Below are 17,870 nucleotides of genomic sequence, written 5' to 3' on the forward strand. Positions count from 1 at the left end.
GCCAGGCGTGGTGGCGGGCACCTGTAGTCCCAGCTTCTCAGGAATCTGAGGCAGGAGAATCGCTTGAACCCGGGCGGCAGAGGTTGCAGTGAGCCGAGATTGTGCCACTGCACTCCAGCCTGGGCGACACAGCGAGACTCCATCTCAAAAAAAAAAGAGAGGCCAGATAATCCCAGCACTTTAGGAGGGTGAGGCAGGGGGATCTCTTGAGCCCAGGAGTTTGAGACCAGCCTCGGCAACATGGAGAAACCACGTCTCTACTAAAAATACAAAAAATTAGCTGGGCATGGTGGCACTCGCCTGTAGTCCCAGCTACTCAGGAGGCTGAGGGGGAAGAATCACCTGAGCATAAGAAGTCAAGCCTATAGTGAGCCATGATTGCACCACTGCATGCTAGCCTAGGCAAGGGGAGTGAGACCCTATCTCAAAAACAAAAAACAAACAAAAAAAGAGAGGCCAGAGCAAAGTACACAAAATGGATTGACCTACTCCTGCCAACTAAGGGAAAGCCAGACAGGGTGATATGCTGGCTCTCGCTGAAGCTGAGAGCTGTGTTCATTCTACCATCCTGGCCGTGTGGGGAGAGCCCTAAAGGAGAAGCCCATGTAGATATCCTTGATCTTTATTCAAGGACTAGCAGGACAGGTCTTCCCTACTGAGATGGCAGTCTGCTGTCAGTGCCAGTTCCCATGAAACTACTCTGAAGATGAAAGAAAAGATAACAGAAGGCCAGTTATAAGCACTCAAGGTGACTTCCGCTTACTCTAGGTTTGAGTTGAGAAACATAGCTATGGCCTACACATGTACAGTCTGTGAACTGCACAGCTCGACAGAAAGAAGCTCCAGTGTGGCCCTGATGCTCCCTGCTGACCACACCACACTTGCAGGAAAATGGGCTAAACAACCACAAAACAAGGTGGCCACCAGCTACTACACAGAAACTTATTTCTGAGGCAGCTGGAGCCCTTTGTTTGTTTGTTTGTCTGTTTGTGGTGGGGTATCTCTCTGTCACCCAGGCTGGAGTGCAGTGGCAAGACATAGCTCACTGCAACCTCAAACTCCTGGGCTCAAGTGATCCTCCTGCCTGAGTCTCCTGAGTAGCTGCAACTACAGGCACATGCCACATGCCCAGCTAATTTTTAAATTTTTTTTTGTAGAGAAAAAAGGCCGTGCGTGATGGCTCATACCTGTAATCTCAGCACTTTGGGAGGCCGAGATGGGCAGATCTCTTGAGCCCAGGAGTTCTAGACCAGCCTGGGAAACAGGGCAAAATCCCATCTCTACAAAAAATACAAAAACTAGTGGTACATGCCTGGAGACCCAGCCACTCGGGAGGCTGAGGTGGGAGGATGGCTGGAACCCATGGAGGTCGAGGCTGCAGTGAACCATGATCTTGCCACTCCACTCCAGCCTGAGTGACAGAGACCCTGTCTCAAAGAAAGAGAGAAAGAGAGAGAAGGAGTTTTGCTTTGTTGCCCAGGCTGAGAGCCTTGTTTTGACTCACTCCCTCCTCTGTCTCATCTCCACCCCCACCTGCCCTGGTCCATTCAAAACTACGAACCTCAGCATGCAAGACAGCCAAGGGAGGGCAACAACAGCTCTGTGTAGCCCATGGCCTTCTAGGATATGTGGTGCTCCCAGGTACAGTGATATAAGTGGTCTGTAAGTTATTTTTATTTTATTTCACAAGTTATTTTTTGACCATAAGTTACAGATGCTAAAAATATAAGCCCAAAGCTGAAAAGCAGCTCCAAGGGTGTGACAGGCCAGAGGACCCACCCCACAGCCCTCCCTCTATACATGATCTCCCACGCGGTGGCTCACGCCTGTAATCCCAGCAGTTGGGAGACCGAGGCGGGAGGATCATGAGGTCAAGAGATCAAGACCATACTGGCCAACGTGAGGCAACCCCGTCTCTATTAAAAATACAAAAATTAGCCAGGCGTGGCAGTGCACACCTGTAGTCCCAGCTATCCGGGAGGCTGAGGCAGGAGAATTGCTTGAACCTGGGAGGCAGGGGCTGCAGTGAGCAGAGATGGCGCCACTGTACTCCAGCCTGGGCGACAGAGCGAGACTCTGTCTCAAAAAACAAAAAAAAACATGATCTCCCTGTGCGCCCCATCCCAAACCCTCCTCTCCTTCGCCACCATGCCAGCGCACAATTCCATCATATCACTTGCCTTTTCAAACACCATCTATGACTCTTAGTTTTTGGGTTCAAGTTCAACTCCTTCCATAAGCAGTCAATACTTTTCAGAATTTGGCCCCTCCAACAAGAGTTTATGTTCTGCCCCAATCAAACCCAAAGTAGTTCCCTAAAGCCTCTGCCTTTCTTTTCCCTATCTCCTCCCACCCCATCCAGAAGCCTCCATTGCCCACCAGCCAATGGAGACACTGCCAATACCCACAGGCCCAGAGGCCCGGGCACTTGCCCTATTCACACCCAGCCCCACCCCAAAACCCCGCCTCTACAGCCCTGCCCTTAAACCCCTCCCACCCTTCCTTAGAGCCTGGCCCTAGCTTTCTGGAGGGGAGGAAGAAGTTAGCTGCCAAGAGAAGGCTGTGGGCCTGGCCTCCTCAACAGCTACTTGGCACAGACTCCCGCATGAAACTGTTAGATGGGGTTGGTTGGCAGCGCTGTGTAATTAAATAGGCTTTTGTGGATTGGCCTGGGGACTTAGCCGCCGTATATAAATGTTATTCGAGTGACTGTACAGCATTGTTTCCATGCAGAAAAGCCCTCGGAACTCAGAGCATCTGACCAAACGTGACCTTTGGGAAAGTCCTCTTGCTGTTCGGGGGGCGACCTCTGCGGGTTTGGCTCCAGCTGCAGAAAGAGCGCCAGAGAAACCTCAACTCCAGCCCGGCTAGGCTGGGAGTGGGTGCGGGAGAAACAGATGGGGGGCACCTATTTAGATCTGATCTTCTCTTGATGTGACCCTGAGAGGGAGGGAAGGGGGTGTCTGAAGCCCCTGGGCCTTGGATATTGAGATGGAGAGCATGGGTGATCCCAGAAAACCTATCCACCACCGGACCCCTGACAGATGAGATCAGGGGCTTCTTCCTCCATTCGGCCTTCGGGGTCAGGGGGTTCAGTGGGTGACAAGGGAGAGGCTTCTGAGGGACCGGGATTATTCAGCTGACCCGGTGCGGGGCCGCGGTCTCAGCGCGGGCACCAGGGGGCGGCAGAGGCGGAGGCGCCAGCGCCGAGGAGCGGCTTCCACCCTCGAGAAGTTTTTCCGCGCACCCGCCCGGGCCAGAGTGGCCGTCTAGACGCCACGTGGGGCTTCCTGCGATCGAGAATGAGTTGGGACCGGGACGGCCAAGCCGATGCTGTCGGGGACACGCTGGGAGGAAGAAGTACGGGGAGGAGGGGCGGGGGCGCAGCCTACCCGGGCTCGGGCTCGGGGTGAAGGGCAGCCCTGCCAGGCCCGCCCCGAGGCCGCGGATGCGAAACCGGGACACAAAGGCGCGCACTCTTGAGTCTGGCGCCCGCGAGGAAGAGGGTTGAGGAAGAGGAAGTTGGGATGAGGCCCTGGAACACGTTTTAATGCAGCGCCCTGACAGGCAGGAGCCAGGCAATGCTGCTTGGGAATGTGAAGCCCCATGGGCACCAGCTAGGGGGTCCCGGCTGCGCGGCCAGCCTTGGAAGAGAGGACTTCTTGGACACCTAACCCGGAAGGAGCAGAGCTTCTGAGTGCCCAGGAGAGGGAGGCTAGGGAAGTGGGGGACAGTCCAGAGTGGGGGGACACAGGCAGGGACTGTGCGACTCCACCCAACACAAAGACTCAAAGAGTATGCACGTGACTACACGTGAGTGTGGAGGGCTTGGCCACAGCCCTGTCTTCATGACAGCACAGCACAAGGCTGATGGGGAGGGATAAGGTAACCAGAGGTACAGATGCAGTAAATGTCTTGGAAGTGGGCCTCAGCCTCCCCATTTACAGAGATTAGACTGGGCTATGTAGCACCGTCCCACCCACACCCAGAAGCAATCGCACACTGGTGTCAGAAACTGGAGCCATAGGGACCCCAAACCCCTACCTGGTGTCCCTGGGGCATTGTTTGTGATTTTATGCTAGTCACCCAGGCTTTGTAAACTCTGGGCCCTGACACCCCAGCTGGACAGGGCTTGCAGGGTATCTGGATTAAGCCATACAATTCTGGTAACCACTTAGCTGGGAAGAGGAAGCATCAGATGGGTGTCGGGGGAGACTGAAATAACAACACAAGCAGTGACACAGACACCTGGGAGGAGACAATCACATTATTTAACCATCAGTCAGCATGGAAGCTGGGCACAGGGTCCTGGGAGTCCCTTCCATATGCCACACATTAACCCTTTAATTGCAGGATCAGGGAAAGTGAGGGGTGCCCAGGGGAGGGACAGGGGTGGCAACGAACATACTCAGTGGCTCAGGGCCATGGCAATTTACCAGCCAATATAGAAGAATTTTAATATTCCAGCCATCTGCGGGATGCAGCCCTGCACACACCCCACACTATTCCGTTTCTTCCCTGGGGGAGCATCCTGGCCCTCAAGTAGCAGGCAGTGCCTGCCAAACCCAGACCAAGTGGAAGAGACAGTGGGCACATGGACCAGGCAGCCAACACCTGTGGGTTAGAGAGCCCCACCCTGGCAGAGTCAGAGCCCTGAGGCCAGGGAGACCACATATTCCAACTTTCACAGTGGGTGCGACAGGTGAGGTGAGAGGAAGGTGGGAGGGAGGTGGGGTTCAGCCCTGAAACCCCCCTACACACAGTCACTGAGGAAAGTCCTGACTCCAGGATGTGGGTGCCGGAGCCCACCCCCGAGACCCCTGTCTCCAACATCTGCTGATTTTTCTTGGCGTTTCTCTTTTTTGTTATTTTGCTTTCCACACTTTAAATAACTAATATAATTACTTTTAAATACAACATACACCATGTCCTTTCTCTTCTCTTCCATTTGTTTGGAGTGACTGGGAGGTGAGTTTTAAATAAGGGTCTCAGCTCTCTAACGGGTCACAGGCTCCAGGTGGGAGGGCCAAGAGCCCCAGATGCCACTCCTCCCATGGGGTGTCCAGGCAACCACCTCACCCCTCCCCTGGCCTGCCCCTGACTGAGGGCTCTCCACTCCCTGGCCCAGGGCTCCCTAGATAGTGAGGAGCCCTCTTGGGAGGTGGCACAGAGCTGATGTTGTGGGATTCCAGGTGGGCCTGGTTCCGATGGACAGGATCAGACAGAGACGGTCCTATCCCATGAAGCAGACAGGCCCCAGCAGCACCCCTCCCCGCCTCGGTGGGGCTCCCAGGTCTGAGAAGGAGGCATCCAGCACTGGCAGCTGCTCCAGCACAGGCGTTCGCACCTCCAGCACCGTCCGGCCTTGCTGTGTCTTCAGGGGGAGACAAGGAAGAAAGTGTGAGCAGGATGGAGGCACCCCCCACCCCCTAACCTCAGGCCCAGGCTCACCTCTTCTCTGAGCACCTTGGCCCCATCAGGGTGACTCAGGATGTACAGACTGGCAGTGTCTGTGTGCCCATGCGTGTGTGTTTGCTTCTCCCCCACCGTGTGCCTCTGCTGGGCAGCCATGTGCCACTCTGTGTACACGTCTGCATTACCCTGTGTGACGCTGGTGTTTGTACCCAAGTGAACCTCACCCGATGGCTTCCATCCTTTCCACCCTCCTCACCAGCTTTTGAGCTCCCTCAGGCATCCCTGACAATCCAGCAGGATGGACTCCTCCCTGCTCCCCCTGGGTGCCCTGCCCAAGGGGTCTTCCCACCTCCTTCCTCCAGCCTGAGTCTGAGATCAGCCCCCAACCCAGCTCTTCCTGTTCCCACCTGGCAGCCGTCTCTGAATTCTTTGACATAGGGGCTAGTCTCCGGGCTCAGCTCATCCTCATTGGCCCCACGGAGTCTCAGGGGACCGTCACGGGCTGCTCCAGAGCAGGGGTAGGAGATGTCCTGGTGAGCTGAGACGCTGAGCAGCCGCAGGAAGGTGAGCTGGACCACACCCACTGGGGAGCCCTCTGAGTCCACGTAAGAGAACTGGAAGGAGAGAGAGGGCTGGCCTCAGAGGGAGACAGAGACGGGCCTCAGGAGCATCTACAGCACCAGGACAGCTGAGCCAGAGTCATGAGCAGGGAATGGCTGGAAGGCAAGGGCTGGGAAAGAAGTGAGGGGCTGAGTGGGAGCCAGGAGACTGGGGGTACACGAAAGGCAAAGTGAGCATCAGAGGACCGGTGAAAAGGAAAGGAAGAAAGAGCTAAGAAGTGGAGAAGGGGTGGCAGGCTCCAGGGGGGGCAACAGCCAGGGGACTGTCACCAAAACCCAGAAACCACTAAGCCCTGAGGGGGTGCACTATGGGGCAGGGGAGGGGCAGCGAGGGGCCAGCTCTCACCTGCGTGACGTCATCCCTAGGCGTCACACAGGTCTCACCCCCTGCTGTGAAGTTGCAGAAAACTCGGAAGGCATCCCGAGCACAGCCCTGGTTGGGGTCGACCCAGTACTCTCCTGTTGGGTGAGGGAGAGGGGAGGTCAGGGCCACCTAGGTCCAGGCTCCAAGATGCTCTTTGCCCCCACATTCCCTCTTCCCTCCCAGCCCTCCCCATCATGCTCTTAGTCTCCTGGTCGTCCTCCCTCCCAGAGCCCTAGAATCTAGCCCTACTGCTGGATTCTACTGCAGCATCCTACTGCTGCAGCCCACTTTCATCATGTGACACCTCTGCCCCCAACAGTAACCCCAGGCCCTCTGACTGGAGGAGGTCCGAGTATGGACAGCCTTATACTGGGACAACATGTGGTTGCAGGCGCTCACACAGATTCATCTGTTCAGGTGCAAACAGGTGTGTGCACGTATGTATGTTTATCTGCTCTGCAGACACTGGGCTGATAACCAACTGGTACACACGGACCCAGATCAGTTGCTAAAGTATTGGGATACTTCTGACCTGGTTGGTAAATAGCTGCAGTTCCCAGCCCCTCAGCCCTCACCCTTAACCCAACACCTTCTCCAAGACTCCCCCAGCATCCATTCTGCTTGTTCAGTACCCATGCTGTTGGGGAGATGTTTGTGCACCCTGAGGCTAGCACTGACCATCGGGAAGCTCCGGGTGGCACAGCTTCAGGTCCTGGCAGGTGCGAGCAGGGCTGTCCTGGGTCCCTGTTGGCCGCCTCATCTGCTCGATCTCCTCCCGCAGGGAGTCGAGTGAGCCAAAGATCTCCTCCAGCCCCCCAGGACTGCCGGGGGCTCCCCCGGTCGGTATGGCCTCATCTTCCTGCATCAGACGGCTTCCATCCACCGATCGCCGAGTCTTCTTGGGCATCTGAATGGGCAGTGGCTGGATCACCTCGCCTGGGGGACCCTGGGTGCAGGGACAGATGGAGAGGGCAAGAGACAAGGTTGGTGTGAGGGTGAAGTGTGGCAGCAGTGGAGCAGAGGGGTACGGCCCTGGGAGCAGCCCTGACTCCTCACTCACCGGGTGTCCTGGAGGGCCCTGCACACCCTTCTCTCCCTTGGGTCCGCCTGGGCCCTGACAAGGAATAAATGAGGTCATGGAGGGGTCAAGAGGTCAAGCATGGATCAAGGTCACAGAAAGATCAAATCAGCCTCCTGGCTGGAATAAGGGGCTCCTTGGGGGGAGTCTATTTGTCCTGGAGAGACATCATCAAGTCCAGAGGGGGTGGAGCAAAGGTCAGAGCTGAAGGGGGTCACTCACTGTGGCTCCTTTGGCTCCTTTGGGGCCAGCAGGTCCCTGTGAAATGAGGAACAAGAAAGAGACGGTCACTGCAGGGGAAGGACAGGACTCAGAGGAGCGGGGAGGCAAGGTCCCAAGTCCACAGGAGCCTCGGGTTACTATAGGAGGGGCAGTCCTGTGGGAATACCAGGACATTCAGAGCCCTGGAAGTATGGGGAGGAGGTACTGGTGGGGACAGGACAAATGGGGGACCCTGAGGACTATGCTTGTTAGGCTGGTAGTTCCATGGAAGTCGTTGGGAGGCTGTGGGTGGGCAGCAGAGGGGTTTAGGGGATTTCATGGAGGAACAGAGGCAGTACTCACGGGGAGGCCGGGGGGACCTCCAGGACCAATGGGGCCGGATGCTCCTGGGATACCCTAGGAAGGGTAGTGGCTGGTTCAACTGGGTCCTCCTCCCACACCCTCCTGAGCACCTGCTCGCTTACCCACAGCTGAGTCCCAACTCCAACTCCACCCCTCTCCACCCCACTCTCAACCCCCACAACTTCCGGGACCATGCCCTCTACTCACCATCTCACCCTTCTGCCCAGGGGAGCCCTGAGGCCCAGGAAGTCCCCGATCTCCCTTCTCTCCCTGCTCACCCGGGGGCCCAATCAGTCCAATGAGACCTGGGTGGCCCTAGAGAAGGGTGCAGGCAGTCAAGAGAATGCAAAGAGGAGTCATGTGGATGGGGGAGAAGGGCCAAGGGGACATGGAGAGGGAGCCGGGCACAGGGTCCGTGAGTGGCCCTCACTGAGCAGGGACCCCCTGGGACTGGCTGCCGGAGGCCTGAAGCAGAGCAGTGGGCACTTGGGTCCCACAGGTTTCAGGGGCGAGGGTGATGGGAGAGACCCCTGGCCACGTGTCTGTCTGTCACTCACCTTCTCTCCCTTGGCTCCAGCATCGCCCCGGAGACCAGGCAGCCCTGGGGGTCCCTGTGGAGAGATGGGAAGTCATTCTCTTAAGGGAGAGGTGGGACCAAGTTCTCCCCAACAGCCTCCACTTCCTCCAGGGCTTCAGCTCTGTCCCAGGGCACTGCCCTCACCCCTCACCCAGCCCAATCCCAGTCACTCACCACAGGACCTGGGGGCCCAGCCTGGCCTGTAGCTCCAGGTCGGCCTTGCTGACCCTGAAGATTTGAGGGGGCCACAGGGGTCAGGAGGAGCATCCCCACACTGCACCCCTCCCATGGCCCCTCACTCCCACCCCAGCCCAGCCCTTCCCTGCAGTGACTCACCACTGAGCCTGGGAGCCCCCTCAGACCATCAGGGCCAGGTTTCCCTGCTGGGCCTGCAGGACCCACCGGGCCTGTCTTTCCCGGGGCACCTATAGCACCAGGATCTCCCTGAAACACACACAAGGAATGTGTCCTGAAGGGCAGAGGAGTGGGGTGTGGGCAGGGGGCAGAGGGTCCAAGGTGGGAGGTGGGAGGCAGGGAGGAAGGGCCAAACTCTAGGAGCCCCTAGCGCAGGAACAAGTACAGGGAACGCCTGTCCCCAAAAGGGCCCAACATGGGAGAGGTGGAGATGGGGTAGGCATCTGGAGACGGAGGCATCTGAGGGGTGGGAGGTGGAGGGGATGCTCCAGCACTAGGGCAGCCTTTCCCTCACCTTGGCTCCCTTCCCTCCTTGTCGCCCCTCGGGACCAGGCGAACCAGCAGGACCCTGCAGATGGAGTGGGAAGGAAGAGCACATGAGGCCATGGGCAGCCAGGCTCAACTCTTCCCCCTTCCTGTCCTAGACACACACATACACATGCACACACACACGTGCATACACAGGGACACGCGCCGAGGGCCGATTCACAGATGTGCAGAACAGATACAGCTGTGACAGTTGTGAAAATACTGGGTAGTCTGTACATTTGGTGAAGGGCCACTTGCCCACACCCTACCTGGTGGCCCATCTCCTGCCTCAGAAACTAAAAAGGTTCACCCGTGGCCCACAGAAAAGCTGGCCAGCCCCTCCTCCAGTTTCCATTCTGCTTTGTCAGTAACCACCACTACCCCTGGTGAAAACATACACACCAGAACCCAGGAACAAACATGCCCGAGATACCGCACACCCATCAACCCACCAGCTCCTGCACACACACTCGCCCAGTGCAATGAGATACTGCATACCCTTAAACCCACCAGCTCCTGCACACACACCCACCCAGGGCAATGCAGACACCAGGCACCTCCCCACCCATCCCACCTGCCATTGCCCAGCCTCCATCCACACAGCCCAGGGACTGCCTCCCAAGGTCTCAGGGGTCCACCTCACTTACTCGCTTTCCAAGTGGCCCTGGGGGTCCATTCTCCCCGGTGGGACCAGGGGATCCCTAAGGAGAGAGGAATTGGGGTGGCTGAGTGTTTATCCTCCAGCCAAGGGACCCCTCAGGAGTGGGGCATAGAAGAGGGGTAAAGGGGATAAGGCTTGGGCTCAGGGGGGTGGTGGGGTCACCAGGCACTCACAGGCTGTCCTGGCTCACCATCCTCGCCTCGGTCACCCTTAGCACCATCCTGGCCCTGCAGAAGTGAAGCAAGGTCAGAGGTGGGCCCCCAACCTGGCTGGCATCACCTCCAAAACTGTCAATACCCCATCCCCTTGCCCACCCTGCCATACCCCCAGCTTCCCAATACCCAAGCCCAGCGGCCACACAGAGGACCCCCCCCATAGAAGCCCCACCCTTTTTGCCCCTTCCCTTCTCTGAGTAAGACTCACCCGAGGGCCACCTTCTCCAGGGGGGCCAGGGTCACCAGGAAAACCAACAGGACCCTGATCCAGATGGAGAATAAGAGTCAGGGTCACAGCTCCCTAAGCCCACCCAGCACAGACGCCCACAGGCACACGCCACTGCCTCTCTAGAGGCAGTGCCCACCAGTACCCCCCAGGAAGAGGTCTCCTGCACCCCTTTCCCTACCACGTGCACTGCGTGTTGTCTAATTCCTCAAGGTATTAACTGCAGGGCATCTCTCACTTTCTCTCTGGATCCTAGACCCCAGGCATCCCTCTGGATGCCCCATTCCCAGAGCATCCCCCAAACTCCCGGGCTCCCCACACTCCAAGATCCTCCCTCACACACACCCATATTCCCAGGTCTGTCATTCACAGGGCCTGAGAGGACTCCGCCCCCACTGCCCCAAACTCACAGGGTTCCCTTTGGGGCCATCATCGCCTGTGGGGCCTTTAGGCCCTGGTGGTCCTGGCTCTCCTGGCTGCCCCGACTCTCCTTTCTCTCCACGTTCCCCACGTGGACCCTGCAGAACAAGCGGAGGACACAGATGGCCCAGGGAGTCTTGAAGATCAGGGATGCAGCCTCTGCTTCCGAGACACCTTCAGCCATCCCCTACTCCCCTCAGTGACAATAGGACATACACAGAAAGTCAAGCCTGTAAGGGGAGTCCCCTAGTCCCCTTCCCTTCAAGAAAGGGGAAGAAGGGCTCACTCAGACCAGGGATCAGGCCTCATAGAGGATGGCAGGGAGCAGAGACTCTTGCTGCAGAGGAGTTCCAGCTCAAGGAGGTCACAGGAAAAGTGGAGGCAGGGTTGAGGCGGGTGACGGGGATTGGGGAGTAAGGCCTTGGAGCTGTCACTCACCTTGACACCTGGCTCGCCCTGGATCCCTGGAGATCCTGACTCTCCTGGTTCCCCCTGCAAAGAGATTAGAGTCAAAAACCTCCTCTCCTTCCCAGCCAAAAAATTCTGATATTCCCCACATCTCATTCTCTTTTGTCTCCCCACCCAAAATTGGCAGAAATCCAACTCCCATCCCCCACTTCCATGACTGGTCCACTCACCCCCTTCCCAGTTACCTTCTCTCCAGGGGGACCCAGGTTCCCAACACCTCCTGGGGGACCTTGTGGGCCCTGGAAGAGGAACAGAAATAGGTGACATTGCTTAGGAAGGAGGTGCCATTTCAGGGGCAAAGTCCCAGATGAGCAGCCCAAGGTTACAGCAGTGAGGCAGTGGAGGCCTCCCGGGAGTAAGGGCTTCTCTTGGCCCCTGAGACGATACTAGAGTTTATGGTCTGGGAAAGGGAGGCAGAAGACCAGACACATTGGTCTCAAGGGACAGGGGCTGAGATGACTCACATCAGCGCCATTGGGTCCAGCTGGACCTCGAGGTCCTGGGGGGCCAGGTGGTCCCTGGGGGAAACAGATACACCACAGATGAGGAAGGGAAGTGAGATGGCTGAGAGAGGAGGAGGAGCAGCCAGGCCAGGGAGTTGGCAGTGGGGTGTGGGGTGGGGGCTGGCCAGGGAGGGGGGTGACTAGTATGGTGGCTAGGGTCAGTAGGGGTCACACTCACCATAGGACCCACATCTCCTGTTTCTCCCTTCTCCCCAGAGGGGCCTGGCAAACCCTGTGCAAGTATACAAAACATGGGCCCAGGTGACCACCCCACCCAAAGCACAGCCCTAGGCAGATAGGCTCCACAGTCCCCTCCCCTCAGACTCCGCAGGCCCTCCAGTCCTCATCGGCAGGCTGCTGGCAGGGTCTGGGGCAAAACATCACCCCATCCTGACCCCACCTCTCAGCCCCTGTCCTATCCCCCAACACACCTGTAGGCCAATGGGTCCTGGGGGCCCATTGAATCCTCTTGTTCCTTCATCACCTTTGGCTCCAAAGTGTCCCTGGGGTCCCCGAGCTCCGGGCTCCCCATCTGCTCCCTGCAGGGTTGAGGGAAAGCAGAGACAAGGACACAGGGATGGGTCATGGGTCAGGTGTTCTCTATCCACAAATACCACACACAGCTGGGTGCCAGGCCCAGAGCGCCTGCTCCCACTCCCAGCCACAAGGGCAGAGGGGAGCTGAGGGAGGACCAGAGGCTGCTGGGCCTTCGGTGGGGGTGGAGGGGTCACTCACCGCTGCTCCAGGCTGCCCCACAGGACCAATGGGTCCAGGGGGTCCAGGAGGGCCCTGGGTAAGAGAAGAGAGTCAGAGACACCAAAACAGGGAGAGAGATCAGGTGGGACTGAGGTTAAAGGCCAGGAGGTCAGAAGTCAAGGTCATGGACACTTACATGTTCGCCCTTATTCCCTTTGGTGCCCTTCTGTCCGGGGTCCCCCACCTCACCCTGGGAGGAGAAGGCAGACAAGATATTAGAGAAAGGTGATGGGTAGAGTGGGAAGGATGACATGACAGGGGCCAGGGGTCATGCCCAGGTCAGCCATCTCATCTGGAAAGAAGATTGGTTGGGGTCTGTGGGGTCCCCTCACCTTGTCTCCATCCTCTCCAGCCACACCTGGAGGCCCAGCAGGACCAGGAAGCCCCACAGGACCCTGCACTCCATCTCGGCCAGTCGGGCCAATGGGGCCCTTCTCACCCTGTGGGACAGGAGGAAGGAGTCATGGCCTGGAGGTGACCCTCACCCTCAAACACCCCACAGGAAACTTGTCATAGCCCATCAACCCTAGGCTCACAGACCCCTCCCCAGTACCCTTCCCCAGGACCTCCACACTCACTGGGACACCTTTCTCTCCTGCTGCTCCAGGGGGACCCTGCGGGCCTGGGCGCCCTGGTGGACCAATGGGTCCCCCTGATCCTGCTGCACCTCGTTCCCCAGGGGAGCCCTGAGAAAGCAGATGGTCAGACCCCCAGGAAGGAGACCCCAGCCCGCCCATACCAGAGAACCTCAGACCACAATTCCCAAAAGCTCCCAAAATCAGATGCATTCTGGCTGCCCCTGGACAGTCTCTGCCCAGCCCCACAGCCCCTGGTGGTATCGGAATGCCACTCCCACCCTTCCTCACCCACCCCTTTCCCGGGTCCTTTCTACCACCCCCCGGAACCCCAGACTCACTGCAGGGCCAGGGGGGCCAGACGGACCTTCATTCCCCTTCAAACCAGGTCCACCCTATGAACCAGACATTTGGGGAAGATGAGACTTCACGAAAAGAGAAGGGTGAGAGCTGGAGAGGGAAGACAAGCTCCAAAAGACGGAAGTGGGGAGTGACATGGAGGGGGTCAGGGACAGGGTCGGAGGGGGGGGACTCAGGATGCTTGGTGCTTGTGACAGGCAGGGGTCTGGGAGTCACACTCACAGCAGTGCCTGGGAGGCCTCTCTCTCCTGGGAATCCCCTCAGACCAGCAGGACCATCCTTCCCTGGGGCCCCAGGGGGACCAGGGTCACCCTAAAAGGAAAGGAGAGGTGATGAGCCACAGCCATGCTCCCAAATTAAACAGAGAGCTCTCCAGCCCCCCCCTCAAATCGCCAACTACCTGTTCCTTTCAGCACCCCAATCCCCAGTTCCCCCACTTCCCCTCTGCCTGGCCCCTCACTGACCTTTGTTCCTTCTTTTCCAGCTGTCCCAGGTAGTCCCTGCTCTCCAGGGGGCCCTGGGGGGCCTGGGTGACCTCTCTCCCCCATAGGGCCGGTTTCTCCTGCTGCTCCCTAGACAAAAGCAGAGAGAGTTCCTGCTCTCAGGCCCTTCATCTCACTGTCTGCCAGAAGAGCCCACCCTGGCCACCCTAAAACACTCCTTCAGAACCCCTTTATCCCTGCCCCAAAGCTCCTGGGAAATTCCCCGGCATTCCTGGGCCACTGCTGGGTTTTCTCCTGCCCCATGTGGAGTAACTACACCACCTTGTGTCTCTGTTGGGGAACTGCCTCTCCTGGGGGACAAGACGATGAGAATGTGCCCCAAAACAGACTGAAGTTCAGGACCCCTGCCTGAAATCCCAGCCCCCACCATTGACCCCAGCCCCAGGAGTCTGGGTCAGGTGGACCAGGTGCAGGGGTGTGTGACCGAGAGAAGAGGGGCAGACAGACTAACGCTAGGGTCTGGGGTCCATTCTCTCCTAGGGACAAACCTACCTGAGGTCCCACCACTCCTGGAGGACCAGGGGGGCCGGTCTTCCCTTGGAAACCCTAGGCGAGGAAGAGAGGAGAATGCAGTGAAAGCACGCGTGGGTGCTGTGGGGCAGATTCCCAGGAGGAAGGATCCCAGGCAGGATCACACCGAGCCCTGGGCCCTGGGTCTGAGCAGCACCAGGGCAGGCTCCACTCTGCCAGGAGAACGTCCCTGTGGGCTTTCCAGACAGCTCTGGGGTTAAAGGGTCTGACGGAGCCCCCTGAGAATGGGTAGCCAGGAGCATCACTCACCACTTCTCCTCTTTGGCCTGGGTGTCCCGGCAGCCCGTCCTTCCCAGGGGGGCCCTGGAAGGGGTTCAGGTGTCAGGTGAACTCTCAGCTGGAAAGCGGGTAGGGAAAAAGGACTCAGAGAAGTGAGGTGGGTCAGAGCTCGGGGTCAACTTACCGGGGGTCCTTTCGGTCCGGGAAACCCGTTGGGACCCTGAGGTCCAGGGAGGCCCTAGAGACAGAGGTGGGGGGAGTCAGGAGAATGGGGGCAGGGGCTGAGTGGGGGAACTCAGCTTCCTTCCTGGGGTGAGGAGGGAGCTGGCTCACCCAGGCTCCCTGGGGACCTCAGGGGAAGGGGACTTTCGATCCACACTCACCCTCTCTCCAGGGGGCCCATGGGGGCCATCACCACCAGATGTTCCCTGTGGGGGGAAACAGAGTCAAGGAGTAGGAAGAGCTGCTTTCCAGCTGTCCCCGAGGTCAGGATGTTTCGGGAGAGCTGGGGCTGAGTGGGCAGGGGGCAGATGGAGCCTTGTAGAGACCACTCACCTTAGCTCCAGACTTCCCAGTGGCACCTCGGGGTCCCCGCTGACCCCGTGGACCCTACAGAGGGAAGAGGAGTTGTCAGAAAAACCCAAATGCCCCCCTCTGGACCTTGAGCCACCTGTTTCTCTCCCCTGCACTCACCGTGGGGCCCCGTTCTCCCCGAGGCCCTGACTTCCCCGACAGGCCCTGGTGGGAATGAAGCAGAGAGAACATTACCCAGGGTGAGACTCCCCACAGACCCCGTCTACATCTCTCCAGCCCTTCCCTTCTCACCGCCTCCCACCCCCCAGCTTACCCGGGCTCCCTTCTCTCCACTGGCACCAGGAAAGCCAGGAAATCCTAGGGACCCCTGGTGAGAATGGAGAAGGGGGGAAATTGAGAAGTTATGAAAGGTAGGGTTCAGGAAGGGGCAAAGGGGGTCAGGAGAGGCCACAAAGGCAGTGGCCAGGGAGACCCGAGCTCTGCCAAGAACTAAGTGGCCTTGGACAAACCCCTGCTGCTCTCTGGGCCTCTTTCGGTCATCTGTAAAATGGGGGTCGGCTAAATTCCCTCTGGGGTCCCCCACTGCCCTGCATCTCTGCTTTCTGGAATCAGGGATCAGGGAAGGGAAGAGGAGGAGGGAAGAGGAGGAGGGGCACGTATGGGGCATGGCATCACCTTGGGTCCCTGACGTCCAGGATAGCCAGGCAGACCAGGAACACCCAGCTTGCCCTGTGGAGGGACAGGGAGCAGTTAGGAGAGGAGGCCCAGATGCCACTCCACCCCTGGAGACCTCAACCCTCGCATATAACAGCCAGCCCCCACCCAGCAACACACCCCACACACCCCCCACACCCCAGCCTCTAGCCCCTCATTGCTTGCCCCACAGCTGCCTGACTTTTGTTGTCTCTCCTTCCCGTGAGTGGATTTTCCCCAATTCTAGTGCTGGGATCCCACCTCCCCTGCACCTACAGAGGTATCAGGTCCTTCAGGGTCACTGTGATCTAGCTGCTTCCCACCTGTCAACCTCAGCTCCATCTACCCCATGAGGGAGGTGGGATCTACCCCAGCACCCACTCCTGCTTTACCAAGACCAATCCCCCTGCAGGCCCTTTGCCCACCACACCCCGACTCCCATGCATGCCCCCTTCCCCAGAGGCTCCAGGGCTCATCCTGCCCAGGCAGCTGCAGAGCAGGGCTTAGGAGCAGAGATTCTGAAGCCAGACTGCCTGGGCATAACCCCTGGCTCTGCCCTTCACTGGCCATGTAATTAACAAGCATCCCTGTGCCTCTGTAAAACCTCAGCAAAACAATACGTCACATGCCTACCTCATAGGATAGATAGGACACATCAGCACAGCACCTGGCATAGGGCAAGTGCTGGGGAGAGTCAGCTCTGGAGACCACAGACCTCACTGCTATTAGACTCTCTCATCTCAGAACTCCTGCTGCTTGGAGTCCGAACGCATGTTCACTCCGCCTTGAAGCAACAGCTACTCTCTAAGCCTCGTCTCCATCCAACTCTTCGTGACAGGGACTTTTCCCTGACTTCTTATATATCCCCTCTGCCCATCAGCAGCTGAGAGATGCCATTTACACAGACAGAAGTATGACTAATGCATGGCCATCTTCAACTGACTGGCTGACTTCAGCGGCGGGCACACCCCATGCCCATCCTGACCCCAGTGCCCACACCCCCAGAGGACCCAGGCACAGAACCCTCATCCCATCACCTTCTCGCCCATGAGCCCTGGGGGTCCAGGGTCTCCAGTCAGTCCAGTGCGTCCCTTTGGCCCCTCAGGACCATCCTCTCCCCTGGAACCAGGGACTCCAACATCGCCCTGTGTGAGAGGGAAGGACAGGTGAGTGCTGGGGACTGGAGGTGGGGTCTGGGCCCAGAGAAGAAATGGGCATCAGTGAGGCTGAGGAGGGCTAGAGGGGTCCCAGGAGCCACTGCAGGACAGGAAGCCCACAGGATAGGGATAGTGTAGTGATGGGAGGGCAGGCATGACACAGACCATGGGGTTATCATCCTGTAGGGGTCAGGCTCCCAAGGGAACACAGCACTGGAACTGTGGAGTCTGGAGACTCAGGAGAATAAACTGGTGCTTGGTGTCTCCAGAGTGGAGGCTCAGTAGGACACAGAATTGGGGCCAGTGCGGGGTCTCTACTCACCCTGTCACCTTTCACGCCTATGTCACCTTTGAACCCAGGAAAGCCATCCTCACCCTGAGAAAGATAGAGGTGAGAGGGCACCACAGATGACAGAGGGCTGGGGTTCTAATGGGAATTCTGAGAACATAGGTGGAAGCAGGGGCTCGGGAGCTGGAGGGCAGTGCGGGGCAGGCTGGAGGGAAGGCAGTGAAGAGAGGAGATGGCAGGACTGAGGTGCTGGGAAGCTGGGGGCATGGTGCTCACCTTCTCACCCTTATGACCCTTCAGACCCCGAATTCCGTCCACACCCTAGAATTAGAGAGGGGATAGAAGTAGACTGATCAGGGGATGGAGGTGGGTTGGAAGGACCAAGCTCCTAAGACCCCATATAGCTCCCCTGACCACAG

The 17,870-nt window shown here is 58.2% G+C and overlaps 1 protein-coding gene across 5 annotated transcripts in view; it reads right to left on the reverse strand.

Moving 5' to 3' along the window:
- Positions 1 to 4,249: 4,249 nt before the first annotated feature.
- Positions 4,250 to 17,870, reverse strand: part of COL11A2 (collagen type XI alpha 2 chain) — a 29,704-nt gene continuing 16,083 nt past the window's right edge. For 4 of the 5 annotated variants that reach the window (XM_055390149.2, XM_019030125.3, XM_019030123.3 and 1 more), the window contains 39 exons: positions 17,728 to 17,772; positions 17,485 to 17,538; positions 17,043 to 17,150; positions 15,988 to 16,041; positions 15,626 to 15,679; positions 15,472 to 15,516; positions 15,334 to 15,387; positions 15,162 to 15,206; positions 14,963 to 15,016; positions 14,809 to 14,862; positions 14,521 to 14,574; positions 13,990 to 14,097; positions 13,748 to 13,837; positions 13,507 to 13,560; positions 13,169 to 13,276; positions 12,923 to 13,030; positions 12,727 to 12,780; positions 12,570 to 12,623; positions 12,266 to 12,373; positions 12,013 to 12,066; positions 11,796 to 11,849; positions 11,517 to 11,570; positions 11,302 to 11,355; positions 10,854 to 10,961; positions 10,426 to 10,479; positions 10,176 to 10,229; positions 9,989 to 10,042; positions 9,328 to 9,381; positions 8,955 to 9,062; positions 8,793 to 8,846; positions 8,599 to 8,652; positions 8,249 to 8,356; positions 8,042 to 8,095; positions 7,700 to 7,735; positions 7,460 to 7,513; positions 7,078 to 7,345; positions 6,382 to 6,494; positions 5,823 to 6,029; positions 4,250 to 5,374 (listed from right to left, as the gene is read on the reverse strand). In XM_055390149.2, the coding sequence (XP_055246124.1) occupies positions 5,234 to 5,374; positions 5,823 to 6,029; positions 6,382 to 6,494; positions 7,078 to 7,345; positions 7,460 to 7,513; positions 7,700 to 7,735; positions 8,042 to 8,095; positions 8,249 to 8,356; positions 8,599 to 8,652; positions 8,793 to 8,846; positions 8,955 to 9,062; positions 9,328 to 9,381; positions 9,989 to 10,042; positions 10,176 to 10,229; positions 10,426 to 10,479; positions 10,854 to 10,961; positions 11,302 to 11,355; positions 11,517 to 11,570; positions 11,796 to 11,849; positions 12,013 to 12,066; positions 12,266 to 12,373; positions 12,570 to 12,623; positions 12,727 to 12,780; positions 12,923 to 13,030; positions 13,169 to 13,276; positions 13,507 to 13,560; positions 13,748 to 13,837; positions 13,990 to 14,097; positions 14,521 to 14,574; positions 14,809 to 14,862; positions 14,963 to 15,016; positions 15,162 to 15,206; positions 15,334 to 15,387; positions 15,472 to 15,516; positions 15,626 to 15,679; positions 15,988 to 16,041; positions 17,043 to 17,150; positions 17,485 to 17,538; positions 17,728 to 17,772 (3,042 nt within the window). In that variant the 3' untranslated portion in view covers positions 4,250 to 5,233. The remainder of the gene's footprint in view (positions 5,375 to 5,822; positions 6,030 to 6,381; positions 6,495 to 7,077; positions 7,346 to 7,459; positions 7,514 to 7,699; positions 7,736 to 8,041; positions 8,096 to 8,248; positions 8,357 to 8,598; positions 8,653 to 8,792; positions 8,847 to 8,954; positions 9,063 to 9,327; positions 9,382 to 9,988; positions 10,043 to 10,175; positions 10,230 to 10,425; positions 10,480 to 10,853; positions 10,962 to 11,301; positions 11,356 to 11,516; positions 11,571 to 11,795; positions 11,850 to 12,012; positions 12,067 to 12,265; positions 12,374 to 12,569; positions 12,624 to 12,726; positions 12,781 to 12,922; positions 13,031 to 13,168; positions 13,277 to 13,506; positions 13,561 to 13,747; positions 13,838 to 13,989; positions 14,098 to 14,520; positions 14,575 to 14,808; positions 14,863 to 14,962; positions 15,017 to 15,161; positions 15,207 to 15,333; positions 15,388 to 15,471; positions 15,517 to 15,625; positions 15,680 to 15,987; positions 16,042 to 17,042; positions 17,151 to 17,484; positions 17,539 to 17,727; positions 17,773 to 17,870) is intronic. The other variant, XM_004043798.4, reaches the window with a different exon arrangement.

Source organism: Gorilla gorilla, chromosome 5 (genome assembly GCF_029281585.2).
Source record: "Gorilla gorilla gorilla isolate KB3781 chromosome 5, NHGRI_mGorGor1-v2.1_pri, whole genome shotgun sequence".
Classification (NCBI taxonomy): Eukaryota; Metazoa; Chordata; class Mammalia; order Primates; family Hominidae; genus Gorilla; species Gorilla gorilla.